Source organism: Lagenorhynchus albirostris, chromosome 19 (genome assembly GCF_949774975.1).
Source record: "Lagenorhynchus albirostris chromosome 19, mLagAlb1.1, whole genome shotgun sequence".
In the NCBI taxonomy this organism is placed as follows: Eukaryota; Metazoa; Chordata; class Mammalia; order Artiodactyla; family Delphinidae; genus Lagenorhynchus; species Lagenorhynchus albirostris.
Window position 1 is genome coordinate 26,993,714 of NC_083113.1, and position 15,773 is coordinate 27,009,486.

Genomic DNA, 15,773 nt, shown 5'->3' on the forward strand with positions numbered 1-15,773 from the left:
GGACAAAGTGTCTCCTGCTATATAACAAATCACCCCAAAACTTGCTGGCTTAAAACAGCAGTAATCGTATGCTATTTCTCGTGGTTTCTGTGGGTCAGGGATTTAGAAAGGGTCCAGCGGAGATGGTTTTCTCTACCCCATGATGTCTAGGCCAGTGTGTCTCAACTGGCAGCAGTTTTTGCCCCCGAGGACTTTTGTCAATGTCCGGAGACCTTTTTTGTTGTTACAATTTGGGGGTTGCTGCTGGTATCTAGAGGGTAGAGGCCAGAGATGTTGTTAAATATCCTAGTGCCCAGGCGACTCCACGTGCACCACAAAGAATGATCTGGTCCAAAATGTCCATAGTGCTGAAGCTGAGAAACCCTAGCCTAGGGCCTCTGCTGGAAGACTGGGAGCCAGAATCATCTGAGGCCTATTCACTCACATGTCTGGTAGTTGGTTTGGGGCTGTCAGCCGGAACACCCACCTCTGACCCCTTCATGTGACCTGGGCTTCCATAATATGGTGGCTGGGTTCCAAGGGCGAGAGTTGAGAGAGAGGAGAGAGCAAAACCATGTGAGTCAGGTGGAAGTCATGCCTTTTACCACTTAGCCTGTCACTTTCACACGTTGTCCTGGTTGGAGAAGCCACAAAGTCCCACCCAGGTTCAAGGGGAGGGGAAATAGACTCCACAGTCTTTATGGGAAGTGGCAAGGTTCTGCAAGATCATGCAGAACTGGAAATACTCTTGTGGCTATTTTTTTCTATTTTAAATCAATTTATTGGGTTTTTAAAAAAATACATTTATGTATTTATTTGTTTTTTTATTTTTGGCTGTGTTGGGGCTTCGCTGCTGCACACGGGCTTTCTGTAGTTGCAGCGGGTGGGGCTACTCTTCGTTGTGGTGCGCGGGCTTCTCATTGCAGTGGCTTCTTTTGTTGCGGAGCATGGGCTCAGGGCACGCGGGTTTCAGTAGTTGTGGCTTGTGGGCTCTACAGCGCAGGCTCAGTAGTTGTGGCGCACGGGCTTAGTTGCTCCGCGGCATGTGGGATCTTCCCAGACCAGGGCTCGAACCTGTGTCCCCTGCATTGGCAGGCGGATTCTTAACAACTGCGCCACCAGGGAAGCCCTGTTGTGGCTATTTTTGGAAAATATAACCTATCACACCACATCAATTGCTTTCCCTTCCACCAAAGGGGTTAGGGAGCCAGCTCACCTAGGCAGTCCTCACCCTCCTATATGGCTGTGTTAGCATAATTGTTTATTGCTGTTGTTCTGTTTATCCTGTGTGGGAAGAAGGGACAATAAGAAAAGAGTAAAAATGAGCAAGAGTGGGAAGGGGGAGTTGGGTCAGTAAAAACCACAGGAGCCGCTGAAAACCAGAGGCATAGTGGCCTGGCCCTGCACAAGCAACACTTCTTGGCTGGGCAGTGGGCTTGGGTTGGCGAGGAGGCCCTCTGACTTGGAAGATGACTCTACCCTATGTCTGCCCAGCACCGTGATACCAATCTGTGAAAAGCTGAATTCAGTCTACAAAGGTTAGCTCAGGCTTATCACGTGCTACAGTGTGAGTTAAATGAAAATCCAGCATCTACAAGTCAAGGACTCTCAGGACTATCCTGATTATTTCAATCGTGGTCATCTTTCCGACTCAAATATGCAGTTCACAGGGAGCTGTGAAGTGGAAGTTTGGGCTTAAATATCAAATGTTTTTAATATTGTAGCATATATTAACATTTAACATGCTTTATTTTGACTCTTTTTCTATAAATAACTCTTCTTAGAGAAAGACAAAAACAAATTTATATTTCACTTTTGTGTTTTAGATTTTGCTAAGCATGTTGACTTTTTAGAAGCTATCAGTAGTGCCTTGAGGGCCCTTTTGCAAACGGTGGCCTCCAAGAACATTCCTCAGGTAAGGTTTTTAAACTTTTGTGGAACTAGCCAAGATTCTGTATTACGGAGGCAAAATTTATTGCTTAACTATTTTTAAGTATTTATTTCTATTGAAAGAGTAATGCATGATCCTTGAAAAGTGGAAACAAAAGTACTGAAAGTATAAAAGTAAAATCTTTTCCTTCTCCCCACCACCCCCATCAAAACATACACAGTTTTTTAGTTGATATAATGTGTTTGGCATTTGTGTTGTAAGTATTTTCTCATTTGTCTTTTTTAAAATCATTTGTCTTTTTTAAAACATTTTATTACAGAAATTTATAGGCATGTACTCCAGGTCCTCCACAGTGATCTGTCTGCACCTCTGTGATAGGTGCCTTATCACGTTTATTTTTTACTTTTTATGAAGGAAATTTTCAAACATTTCTAAAAGCAGAGATAATAGTATTGTTACCTGAACGCATTATCACCAAGTGTCAACAAGTTGCCAACATCTTGTCATTCTTGTTTCTTTCACTTTCCCTACATTTTTGTTTTAGCTTCTTGGAATAGTTAAAGCAAATCATATTATTTCACCCATGAATGTTTTATTGTGTGCTTCATTATGTGTCTGTGACAGAAAATGAACTTTTAAAAATCTTAACCGCAATACCATTATCCCAAACCCCCAAATCAACAGGTGTTTTAAAATTATCATTTGATATGCAGTCTGAGTTCAGTTTCCCCTGATTGCTTTTAAAATGTTTTTTTTTCAATTGGTTTGTTCAAATCAGCATCTAAGTAGGATCCATGTATTGTTCTTAGTTGGTATTTTGGTCTCTTAAATACATATATTTTAATGGGGTTAGTGAGATTTAATTCACATACCATACAGTTCACCCATTTAAAGTATACAATTCAGTAGTTTTTAGTATACTGACAGATTCTTAAATCTCTGAATTTATCACATTTCCCCTGCCTGCCCGCCTTTCCCCATACTATTTATTCATCGAAGAAGCTATCAGGTTTCCCTGGTGGCGCAGTGGTTGAGAATCCGCCTGCCAATGCAGGGGACACGGGTTCGAGCCCTGGTCCAGGAAGATCCCACATGCCGTGGAGCAACTAAGCCCGCGCACCACAACTACTGAGCCTGCACTCTAGAGCCCGCGAGCCACAATTACTGAGCCCATGAGCCACAGCTACTGAGCCCGAATGCCCAGAGCCTGTGCTCTGCAACAAGATAAGCCACCACAATGAGAAAGCCGTGCACTGCAACGAAGAGTAGCCCCTGCTCGCCGCAACCAGAGAAGAGCCCGCGCACACCCAAAAATAAAGACCCAATGCAGTCAAAAATAAAAAATAAATAATTAAATTTTTTTTAAAACCCAGAAAACGCCATAATATTAAAAAGAAGAAGAAGATGCTGTCATCTGTCCTAAAGAATTTCTCCCATTCTCAGATATGGCTGCTTTAACAATGTTATTATTTAACAGGTCCCTCTGTCTCCCATATTGCCTATAAATTGGGAGCTAGGTCTAGAGCCTTAATTAGATTCAGGATCAGATCGTTTAGGCAAAAATAATTCACAGTGCTGTATGTATATTCTACTTTTATATCACAAATCACATATTGTTGTAAAATAGTGATGTTAAGATTAATCAATGGATTCACTTGTAGTAACCAGTGATTTTTGTTGTATAGATCCACTATTTTGCAAACCACTATAGGGTTTGCAAAATGGAGATATCCTAATTTTGTCATTCCTTTTAAAGCATTTATTAGCTGTGATTCTTCTGTAAATAAAAACTTCCTATTTCATCAGTTAGTTGGTAACTTTGAAATAAATTTCATACCAAAAAAGATAGGATATGATTCTCCCTCCCCCCACCCCACCCTTTTTTCTAGAATAATGAGTTGGTGTCCTAGCAGTCTCTAAAAATAACCAGTTTTTTAAACCATCATTAAAAACTCATTAATTATTTACCCTACAGAATATAGTTAATAATTTCAAAATAATGGTATTATTACTAACAATAACACTACTGAATGCAGTTTAAGATTTCTTTGTGATTCTTCATGTCCTTAGGGAAAAAAATCCCTCTAGGACTATACAAATTACTGTGTTTTAAAGTTGCTTGAAACGTTCTCTTTGTGGCTTGTTATAAAGTTAGCTTCAGTTGTTTCAGCTTTTATTAAAGCATTTTTTGTTTGCTTTAATTTTTATTTTTTAATTATATAAAATATTTACACAGTTTCAGAGTTAAAACAAACAAGATATATTCAGAGAAAAATATGGTATATACATACTGTGGAATAGTATTCAGCTTTAAAGAAGAATGAAATTCTGATACATGCTACTGCATGGATGAACCTGGAAGACGTTATGCTAAATGAAAGACACAAAAGGACAAATATTGTATGAATCCTCTTATGAGGGTCCTAGAGTAGTTAAATTTGTGGGACAGAAAGTAGAACAGTGGTTGCCAGGGGTTGGGGTAAGGGTGGGGTGTGTGGGGAGACATTGTTTAATGGGTACAGGGTTGCAGTATGGAACAATGAAGAAGTTCTGGGGATGGATGGTGGTGTTGCACCGACTGGTTGCACAACAGTGTGAATGTACTGTACTTACTACCACTAAACTGTACTTTTAAATATGGTTGAAATGGTAAGTTTTACGTATATTTTATCCCCAAAAAGAATATATATATGTATATATTTAGAGAGGTCCAGCTTCTGTCCCTTTGCCCCTGTTCTTTCCTTTGTGCCATTGGTAATCATCCTTTTTGGTTTTTTAGTTTATCATTCTATTGTTCTTTTTTGGAAAACATAAGCAAAATATGTATGTATTTGTATTTCAGTCCTTTTCTTTTCTTTTTTTTTTTTTTTTTTGCGGTATGCGGGCCTCTCACTGTTGTGGGCTCTCCCGTGGCGGAGCACAGGCTCCGGACGCACAGGCTCAGCGGCCGTGGCTCACGGGCCCAGCCGCTCCGCGGCCATGTGGGATCCTCCCAGACCGGGGCACGAACCCGTGTCCCTTGCATCAGCAGGCGGACTCTCAACCACTGCACCACCAGGGAAGCCCCACTCCTTTCCTTAAAAGTAGTGCTTCTGTACTTTGCTCTTCTCCCTTATTAATCACCATAGACATGTTTCTCATTTCTTTTTTACAGCTTCATATCACTCCATTGTGTACATATTCCATATTCAACATGTCTGCATCGATGGATATTGTAGTTGTTTCCAATCTTTTGCTATTACAAATAGAACTGCAGTGAATAGCCTTTTTACAGAAGTTCTGTTGTGTTTTTTGCCATTGTGTCTTTGGGATCGATTCCTAGCATTGGACTTGCCGGCTCAGAGAACAGATGGATTTGTAGCTTTGCTCTGGGTATTGCTGTAGTCCCCTCCTTAGAGTCTGAGCCGTTTCGAATCTCCACCAGCAGCGTTTGAGAGTGCCTGTTCTGCCAGAGCCTCACCAGAAGAATATGTTGTCAAAATGTTGGATTTTAAGTGGTCTGATGGGTGAGAAATTATATCTCAATTTTAATTTGCATTTCTCTTACTGTGAGGAGGTTGGACATCTTTTCATGTGTTTTAAGGGCCTTTGCATTTCTTTTTCTGTAACTTTTCCCATCTGTTGCCAATTTTGCTCTCGGGTCTGTGGTCTTTTTCCTCTGTGTGTATAAGGGCAAATCCTAGGGCTTTGCCCCCAGTCTACTGAAGCAGAAACTCTGGGGAGGGGCCCAGAGATGTCTGTGTTTTAACAAGTTCTCTAGGTGATTGTCATGCACTCTGAAGTTTGAGAACTACAGTTCTAAACCGTCCTCACTGCTTCCTTTCTAAAATCCTCCAGTTCTGAGTACCACGTCACTAGACCACACCACCCCACCTCTCTTGGTTACAGTCACCCACCACCCCCAAGGGCGCCCCTCGTTCCTTGAAGATTCCTGCTGTTGGTTTCTGTTACTTTTCACTGGTCCCGTCATGATTCTAGGTGATTTCAGAATCCACGTGGATGCTCTTCCCAGGAACCTGGCTTCGCAGTTCTTTGGCCTCCTTTCCTCTGGTGGCCCGTCTTCCTTCCGTCCTTAGTCATTGCATGGCCACACCTCTAGAGCAGTGCTAACCCAGACTTGGCCCTGTTCCAGAGTTTAATGGGAAGTCTCTGGTGTTTTACTGTTAAATATAGCACATGATGTTGGCCTCTAATACATACTCTTTAAATATTTTCTCTTTGTATATTTGAGAATTTTTTTCAAGAACGTAACTTCTAAAGAAAAAAGAAAGAACATAACTTCTGACCCTCAGTTTCTATGAAAGGGAAAGTGACATTTGCACTCTTGTGATACCTGTGTCCACGTGTGTGTTCAGATCAGCTTAAAATGAAAATTATCACTACTTGGTGGAAGCACTATATGATTTAATGGGTTTTACAGTCTTTATTAATTTACCATAACACACAAATCTCAGAGTCAGTTCTTACCTTGTATAGATTTCAGCCCATTTTTATTAAAGCTGCATGGTCCTATTTACATTTTTTATGATCAACGTTGAAAAGAAATGAGAATCTCTTTGGTCTGTGTATCTCTGAATGAAAGTCTTCAAATGAGACAAATAGGATCTGAAGGTTCTTTTACAGGCTTACAGCCATGGGATAGAGTAAGTGGTGACAGTGACATGAGCAGGCCTTGTCCTAGTTCAGAGTTACCAACGTTATTAATGAGTGATTAGAATATGTAATAACTTCACCGAGAGTTTGTGTCACTTGTAGCATCATGCCTCTTGTAGAAGAGACTCCTGCCAATCCCGTTGCACATGCTGTTGGAATTGGCTGAGTTTAACGTGCTAAATACTCTCTCCTTCTCTTTCAACAGTGCATGACTCCCGACCAGCTGTTGACACTATGCAGAGCAGGCATCCATAGTAGTAATGTTGGGGTGAGGGTGAATGTGGTTAGTATTTTAGGAATCACTGGCAGCGTCCTAGCCAAAGAAGATGGTACACTTGACACTCTTAAGGTAAAAACAATATGCTTCCAACCTAAATCATTAAGTCATTAGAAATGGGAGAAGAGTGACTATTGGTGTGGGATTTTAAAAACTTCTGTGGACTTCATGAGAAGAAATCATATCAAGGAGTTGCTTACTGGGGACTTCTCTGGCGGTCCAGTGGTTAAGACTCCAAGCTTCCAATGCAGGGGGTATGGGTTTGCTCCCTGGTCAGGGAACTAAAATCCCGCCTACCGTGCGGCACAGCCAAAAAATAAAACTAAAAAATATATATATATATATTGCAAGAAAAAGAAAAGTTGCTTACTAAGGTATATTATTAAAACATACCCTTTGGCTTAATCTAACTCCATGAATCAGATAGGTACTTGAAGAGTTGTCCCATTTTGCCATTTAACTTTACTCCGGAGATGTTTTATCAAAAATAAATTTGTCTTCAGTGGAAGGCCAGGGTTCAGAGTTGTTCAGGATGCCTCTGCCTTTGCTGTTGCGTTAAATGTGTACATGTTGTATATACATGTTGTATTCTCCTCCTGGTGAAGGAACAGTCCAGACAGCTTCCTCAGCACACCAGGCTGTAGTGCATTTTGCACAAAGCCACCCAGTTCATCCTAAGACCTCTCATAAATTTTAAGCAGCAACTCTGGTAGTGCCAGCACACTAGGAACTCACTCAGCATGTTTGCTTCCAGCACTTTATCTCAACAAGTTGCTTAGGAACTGCACTGCCAGAGATACAGCCTAGTAACTAAAAGAACAGTAATAGTAAAATTACCCTTTGTTGTGCTAATCATCATTGCTGAAGTGTAGATTGCTGATAATGGATTATAAACTGATTATTATAAAGTATTTTCTTAACTTGCTAAGAGCTAAACAATGTGACTGGTATTTTTTAGAAGCTTATTTTGAAATGGTGATACATGCATATAGCAAAACATTTAGGAAAGTAGAAAAGAATCTATAGTGCAAAGACACATCTCCACTCCTAAACATCCGGTCCCCCAGTTCCACTCTAGAGAGGCAGCCACTGTTACCCATCTCTTCTGTGTCATTCCAGGGATTTTGATTATATATAGACACCAAGTGAGAGAGCATGGCTGTGTGGCTCTGTACGTGTACACATATACCGATGAGCATGTGTAGGTATAATCACTTCCCACCCCTTTAGACTGTAAGGTCCAAGGTCCACTTTAGGGGAACAGCGAGTTTTTCTCAGGCATAACATAAGATTTCTGAAATATTTTTATTTAGTTACATTTTCAAGCATGAAGAAAAGTAGAAAGTACAGTAAATTTTTGTATAGCCATCAAGCGTATTTAAGAATTACTAGTTTTCTATAATATATACTTCAAGTAGTTGCTCTGCTGAGTGTGTTAAAGACATCCTGGTATTTTGCCCCTATGGGTTCAGTAGGCATATCTTAACAAGAGGGACACTCTCTTATATAACCACCATTATGCTGTACACAATTAACAGTTATTTCTTAATATGTCTAATACCTGGTCCATATTCAGAACTTTCCAGTTGTTCCAAAAATACCTATTTGTGGATGGTTTGTTTGAACCAGGATCTAAGTCAAGTCTACATGTTGTGCCTGTTTGGGGGTCTTCTATGCCTCTCTCCATCTAGAGCCGCGCTCCTTCTTGCGCCACCTCCCAACCCCTGTTTTCTCCTCAGCTCCCGGGTTGGTTGTGGCTCATAATGTTCAGCTTCTGGATTTGTCTGATTGCTTCCTTGTGACGTTACGTTTGTTCCTTTATCCTCTGAATCTCCTGCAAGATGGAAGTTAGATCTAAAAGCTAGGTTCGATTCAGATTAATCTTTTCAGCAAAACTACTTCGTAGGTGATGCTGTATATTTCATGTTGTATGATAAGATACTAAATTTAAATACTATCCTAGAGGTTATCTAGACCACTTATATTCAGATGAGAAAATTGAGGCCCAGCGTGGGTAACGGGACTGTCCCGGAGTCACCCCGTTATTTATGGTAGAGCTGGAGTTTGGATTCAGCATTTCTTAAATTTATTTTATTTGATTTTATTTATTTTATTTTTGGCTGTGTTGGGTCTTCGTTGCTGTGCACGGGCTTTTCTCTGGTTGCGGTGAGCAGGGGCTACTCTTTGTTGCGGTGTGCAGGCTTCTCATTGCGGTGGCTTCTCTTGTTGCGGAGCACGGGGCTCTAGGCGCGTGGGCTTCAGTAGTTGTGGCTTGTGGGCTCTAGAGCGCAGGCTCAGTAGCTCAGTAGCTGTGGCGCACGGGCTTAGTTGCTCCGCGGCATGTGGGATCTTCCCAGACCAGGGCTCAAACCTGTGTCCTCTGCATTGGCAGGCGGAGTCTCAACCACTGTGCCACCAGGGAAGCCCTGGACTCAGCATTTCCACTCTCCCACCCGTAATACAGATGTGCACATCGCCCTTAAGACATAAAGTGTGAAGCAGAACAGCCAAAATAAAATAACTTTACTCTTAAACAATTCTTTGCAGGTTGGGAATGGTCTGTTCATTAGCTAGCTAATTGTGAAAAAAATGGGTAGATGTTAAAAATCATCACAGTGATGCAAAATGAGATTATGTGCTCTTTAGTTTTTTAATTGTCTTAGAGTGTTTTTCATGTAATTTAAAAAGCAGGGGCTTCCCTGCGGCGCAGTGGTTAAGAATCCGCCTGCCAATGCAGGGGACGTGGATTCGAGCCCTAGGCCGGGAAGATCCCATGTGCTGTGGAGCAACTAGGCCCGTTCACCACAACTGCTGAGCCTGCGCTCTAGAGCCCGTGAGCTGCAACTACTGAGCCCGTGTGCCACAACTACTGAAGCTCACGCACCTAGACCCCGTGCTCTGCAACAAGAGAAGCCACTGCAATGAGAAGCCCGCGCACTGCAACGAAGAGTAGCCCCCGCTCGCCACAACTAGAGGAAGCCCGCGCATAGCAATGAAGACCCAACGCAGCCATAAATAAATAAATTAATTAATTAATTAAAAAAAATTTTTAAAAAAGGAGGGTTTTTTGTTACAGATAATATTTAGATGCATTTTGACACCATGGGAAAAGCCTTTTTGATGGAGATAGAAGGGAAATTTTAATAACTTCCAATATCTGTCTTTCATATATCATTTATGGATCTTAATTCATTTTATTTAGGAATATAAACTCTAAGATTTTAAATTTATCTTGCTTATGTTATACTTGGTATTTTTATAAATATGTGTTGCCTTTGATCTTTTTAAAGTTTAAATTTTTCCCTAGCATTTATTTATTTATTTATTTATTTATGGGCCACACCGCATGGCTGTGGGATCTTAGTTCCTCAACCAGGGATCACACCCACGCCCCCTGCAGTGGAAGTACAGAGTCTTAACCACTGGACTGCCAGGAAAGTCCCTCCCTAGCATTTTTATGTAAAATTTTATACGTGAATTGTTGTCACCTTTAGAGTTAGTACTTATTTTGAAAGCTGACTCAGGATGTTGGATGATAACTGTGTTTTGTTGTCTCCAGACCATCGGGTGCTTTCTGCTTGAGGTTGCCACCAAAGATCCCTCCCTTGTAGTAGCAGGAGAGGCTTTGGATGCCCTCTTTGATGTTTTTGCAGATGGTAAAGAAGCTGAAAGGGCCTCAGTTCAAATTAAATTGTTATCTGCTCTGAAAGAATTCCAGCCAGTCTTCAAAATGAAGGTATGTAGCGTTTTATTTAGAAATGCTGAAGTCTCAGCGTTCTATGGGAGGAGGGTGTGTGTGGTTCCCTCCGTGCAATCTCAGTGATTCATATAGCACTCCATCCCCAGTTCTGTGTAAATGCTTGTTGGCTGAGTCAGGGCTCAGTCTCCCTTTCTGTTGAATCACTGTGACGTGAGCCAAAATGGTGTCGACACGTTCCTCTTTCTGCAGCGGTTTAGAAATGTTAACAGTGCTTATGTGTAAGCACTACAGTCTGGCCTGCAAAGCACTTTCATAGACATGTTAAATTTATTTTATATCATGTAATGCATTATAGGCTGATTTCATTGTTACAAATATTTCCCTTTGGTGCTCTGAAAAAAAGGCAAACAAACTCCAAGTTGGCCTCTAATGGAGAACGTAGCTACCTTCATTTGCCCTTTTATTGATTGATTGATTGATTGATTCATCAGAAGCATCAAAGCTAACTTTGAGTCAAAAAAATAATGTTCAAAACTGTTTTAGTGGTTGGGGGAAGGCAATCAGAAATTTTAAAAACAGCGTTTGATCACATGTCCACGAATGTAAGTTTATCAATTCTCCTCTTATCTAAATCTCTATTTCATTTTGAGAAATAAAAATATTTGTATTTTTTGCTTTTACATTTTAAATTAAATTTTTGCTTTTAAAGCTTTGTCAAGAGAATAGAGGCTTTAATGGAAAAGTAGCTTACTTTTGTTGCTTTCCAATATGTGTTTCTTTTCTCTAACAAGCTTCTAAGGCAGAATTCAGTTCCTGTGGCCAGAGCTCTGTGATAAGTTTTTAGGTGAATGTGATTGTATGTTTAGAAATTTAAACTTTTTGAATTTTTTTAAGGCATAAAAAATAGTTTTCTTTTGCAAAAGAAAAAAATAGCACATGCCATGCACATTCTGTGTCACAGTTACATCAGTATTAGTTTAGGAACATTAATAATTGGTTTGTTTTTAACATTTTCATGTTTTGGCATCCCACATTTAAAAATGTAGTGATAGTGGCTGACACTTACTGAGTTAAGCTTCACCAGTAGGTGACTTTAGTCTTGAGGGGGGAGAATTGATCAGTTTACTCTTAATTATGCTTTGTTTAAGCCTGTAGTTTTGTTTGTTTCTTTGTCTGGGTTTTGTTTTGTTTTGAGATGTAATTGACATATAGTGTCAGTTTTAGGTATACAACATAATAATTTGATATATGTATCTATTGCAAAATGATTACCGCAATAAGTTTAGTTAACATTCATCACCACACATAGTTACAAATTTTTTTCTTGTAATGAAAACTTATAAGACCTACTCTCTTAGTCACTTTCAGATATATAGTACAGTGTTGTTAACTGTCATCACCTTGCTATACATTACATCCCCAGGACTTATTTCTCTTATACAGTTGATCCTTGAATAACACGGGGCAGATCCACTTAAATACACAGATTTTCTTCCGTGGTAAATACTACAGTACTGCATCATCCGCAGTTGGTTGAATCCGTGGCCAACAGTAAACTTATTCCCAGGTTTTTGACTGGGGGGTGGGGAGTTGACGCCCTAACCACTGCATTGTTCAGGGGTCAGCGGGAACCGAAGTGTGTACCTTTTGACCACCTTCACCCATTTTACCCACCCCGATCCCAAAGACCTAGTGTTTATTTTTTAAGCAGTGAGAAGTTTTATTCCCGCCTGTTCCCTGTCTCATGGGTAACCAAATTGAATGGTGTTTCTCTAAGCAAAGACAAATGCACCTTAGTATTTTCCCCCTTCATTATCCAAAAGGTAGTATAATATATTCACATTCCTGTCCTTTTTGTGCTTTTACTTAACACTGTCTCCTAGAGACATTTCCATACCAGTACGTGGAGGGTGTCCACATTGTTCTTAAAGATCACAGGCCCTTTAAACTTCTGAAAAAGCAGTCTGCATGGTAAGGAGAAAATGTCCCCTTTCCCTGCAGCTGCAAGGAAAGCAGATGCAGTTGAGTCATCAGACTGTGTAGAAGCGAATGCTTAGAGAGCAGTGATGTAAACTGTGAACTAGGAAAGTAACCCCTAACCTCTGGAATGTCCATTGTTCTGATTGATTTTCCTACTTAATATGCCTTGCAGTGATGGTGATATTTAATTGTTTTTCTTTTCTCAAAGCTATAAAGCCCTGATGAAATTTCTCTGTTAGCCAGAACGGCAGCATGTAGTTTTTTATATGAAGCTCCTTTGTGAATGAAGCCACAGTTGCATTAAAGGCTGTTTGGTATATATTTAGCCCCAAATTGCATCTAAACACAATACAATGCATTTTACCAAAAAACTTCTTTAGAGCAGCTGTCCTCAAAAGTGTCCTGTATCCGCAGCGCCAGCATCACCTGGTAACTTGTTACAAATGCAAATTCTCAGGCCCAGCTCCAGACCTACTGAAAATCAGAAACTGTGTGGATAGGCCCACCAGTCTGGTTTTTAACAAGCCTTCCAGATGCTAAAATTTGAGAACCATGGCTCTGGATTAGAGGTGAGGTATAGTTCACATACCATACAACTCATTCTTTTAAAGTCTACAATTCAGTTGTTCTTGTAACTATCAGTTAAAAGGTGCACAATCTTAATTTATCTTTATTATGGCTAATGTACTGTGTTCCATCACCTTGGAAGTGAAAATGTTTCACCAAAATCTGACTGCTGTTTGTTCTAAAAATAAATACACCACAAATTAAATGCTTTCTTATTTAAAGGAATTAGTGATATATACCAAATCACATATGATATATTTTTGGCAGATACGGAAAGAAGGGAGAGCTAAATACAGTCCAGATCAGCTGTGTGTTCTTGACAACGTGAAGATGAACTTGAGAAGGTTTGTCGCTTATCAAGAAACTGTTGAGAAAAAACTGACTACTTGAAAGAGACCAGTCCTCGTCTCAGAGCGTTCAAAGCTGAAGAATACTAGAGGGTTTCCTTTCAGTGTGTGTGTTCCTGAAAGTCATTTTTTAATGCCTGTACACTAATTTGAAGTTCATAAAAACTCCAGAACCTATCAGAAACTCTTAAAAGCTCTGGGATCTGTGTGGCATTTCTAGTGCTCTCAGAAATGTTTCCAGCATATTTTAATCACTGGAAACACGAAGAGTGGAAACACAAGGAAATCTCAGGTGCTTCTTCACGAGCAGTGAAGACACTTCCAAACAATCATGTTTTCCTTGAATTTTGCAAAAAAGGAAAATCCGAAGCATTGCTTGGCTGCTCTTTTAAGGCATTATCATTTTATATTAGCTAAATCTTTAACTGAAATATGAAGACAAGCTTTATAAATTTTTTTTGGTATGAAGTATATCAATTATGCTTGCCTTTTGTGAAGAGGGGAGTGAGTTGGAGTCATACACCACTATTTAGCAGACTATACTACTAGCTAATGAGCTCATGAGGTCATCGTCGTCCTCTGTACAAAAGGATCTGATCGGATACTGCTTTGGAACATCACTCCTTATTTAATTGGAATTTAAATGGAATCAGAATTGGAAGAATATGTTTTTTAATAAATAACTTTTTAATTGAAAGCTTTGTGTCTTGGAAGATCTTTTTTAAAATATCAGATAATCCTATTACTGCGTGTTTGCTTGCTAGTGGATCTTGCTTTGAATATATGTGTGCTATTAAAAACAAGACTTTATACCAAGAATCTCCAGCATTACTGTCAATGTCCTTGAGGTAGTACGGTGACAGGTGGAGCAAAGGGAGGGAGCTTCAGTGCACATCATTGTCGGAGTGGGGCCCCTGGACCGGGTCTGTTGTCTGTCTATTTGCCTGATCAGAGGAGTTGTTGGAGATTTGAAAATTTACCCACTGTAGATCTCAGTTGACCTGTTAAAAGGCCCAATACCCAGCACAGGACTTAACTTTAGTTAACATCCATCACCTCACATACATTTTTTTTCCTTGTGATAAGAACCTTTAGCATCGACTCTCTCAGCAACTTTCAAATGTGCAATACGGTATTGTTAACTGTAGTCCCCGTGCTGGACATGACATGCCCAGTCACTTATAATTGGAAGTCTGTACCTTTTGACAACCTTCACCCATTTTGCTTGCCCCCCACTGCTCACCTCGGGCGACTAACAATCTATTCTCTCTATGCATTCAGTTGTTTGGTTTTGGGGCGTTTTTTTGTTTGTTTTTTTAGATTCCACATATGAGTGAGATCATACAGTATTTGTTTTTCTCTGATGTATTTCACTTAGCATAATGTCCTCAAGGTCTACCCACACTGTCACAAATGGCAGGATTTCCTTCTTTTTTATGGCTGAATACTATCCCATTGTGTATATACAGTACGTTTTCTTTACCCATACATCCACTGATGGGCGTTTAGGTTGTTTCCATGTCTTGGCTACTGTGAATAATGCTACAATGAACAAATGGTGCATATATCTTTTTAAAAATAAATTTATGTATGTATGTATTTATTTTTGGCTACGTTGGGTCTTCGTTGATGCCTGGGGGCTTTCTTCAGTTGCGGCAAGCGGGGGCTACTCTTAGTTGTGGTGCACAGGCTTCTCATTGTGGTGGCTTCTCTTGTTGCGGAGCATGGGCTGTAGGTTTGTGGGCTTCAGTAGTTGTGGCTTGCGGGCTCTAGATCGCAGGCTCAGTAGCTGTGGCGCACGGGCTTAGTTGCTCCGCAGCATGTGGGATCTTTCCCGACCAGGGCTCGAACCCGTGTCCCCTGCATTGGCAGGCGGATTCTTAACCACTGTGCCACCGGGGAAGTCCTGCAGATATCTTTTTGAGACAGTGATTTCATTTCCTTCAGATCTATACCCAGAGGTGGAATTGCTGTATCATATGGTGGTTCTATTTTGAATTTTCTGAGGAATCTCCCTACTGTGTTCATAGTGGCTACACAATTTACTTTCCCACCAATATTGCACAAGCGTTCCCTTTTCTTCACATCCTCACCAACACATATCTCTTGTCTTTTTGAAAATAGCCATTGTAGCAGGTGTGAAGTGATAGCTCATTGTGGTTTTGAGAGACAAATTCTTCCAATGAAGAAAAGTTTCAGAGTTCTCCCTGCTTCAAATGTTTATAGCATATATTCATTTTCAAGGAGGATAAAATTTCCAATTTTGTAATCTTTCCCACACTTTCCAACCTATAAACATTATGCAAAATAACTAGCACAGGGCTTAGTACATAGTAGGCCCTCGATAAATATTTGTCGAACAAATAAATGTTAGTGATT

General features: G+C 40.2%; 1 protein-coding gene across 11 annotated transcripts in view; it reads left to right on the top strand.

Moving 5' to 3' along the window:
• The window catches only part of HEATR3 (HEAT repeat containing 3), a 66,641-nt gene that overhangs the window by 22,412 nt on the left and 28,456 nt on the right, over positions 1-15,773 (top strand). For 3 of the 11 annotated variants that reach the window (XM_060130722.1, XM_060130725.1, XM_060130727.1), the window contains 4 exons: positions 1,806-1,894; positions 6,729-6,872; positions 10,360-10,536; positions 13,315-14,091. In XM_060130722.1, coding sequence (XP_059986705.1) covers positions 1,806-1,894; positions 6,729-6,872; positions 10,360-10,536; positions 13,315-13,437 — 533 coding nt within the window. In that variant the 3' untranslated portion in view covers positions 13,438-14,091. Of the gene's footprint in view, positions 1-1,805; positions 1,895-4,106; positions 4,344-5,024; positions 5,377-6,728; positions 6,873-10,359; positions 10,537-13,314; positions 14,092-15,773 lie in introns of those variants that run through there. The other 8 variants (XR_009537058.1, XR_009537059.1, XM_060130726.1 and 5 more) reach the window with 5 other exon arrangements.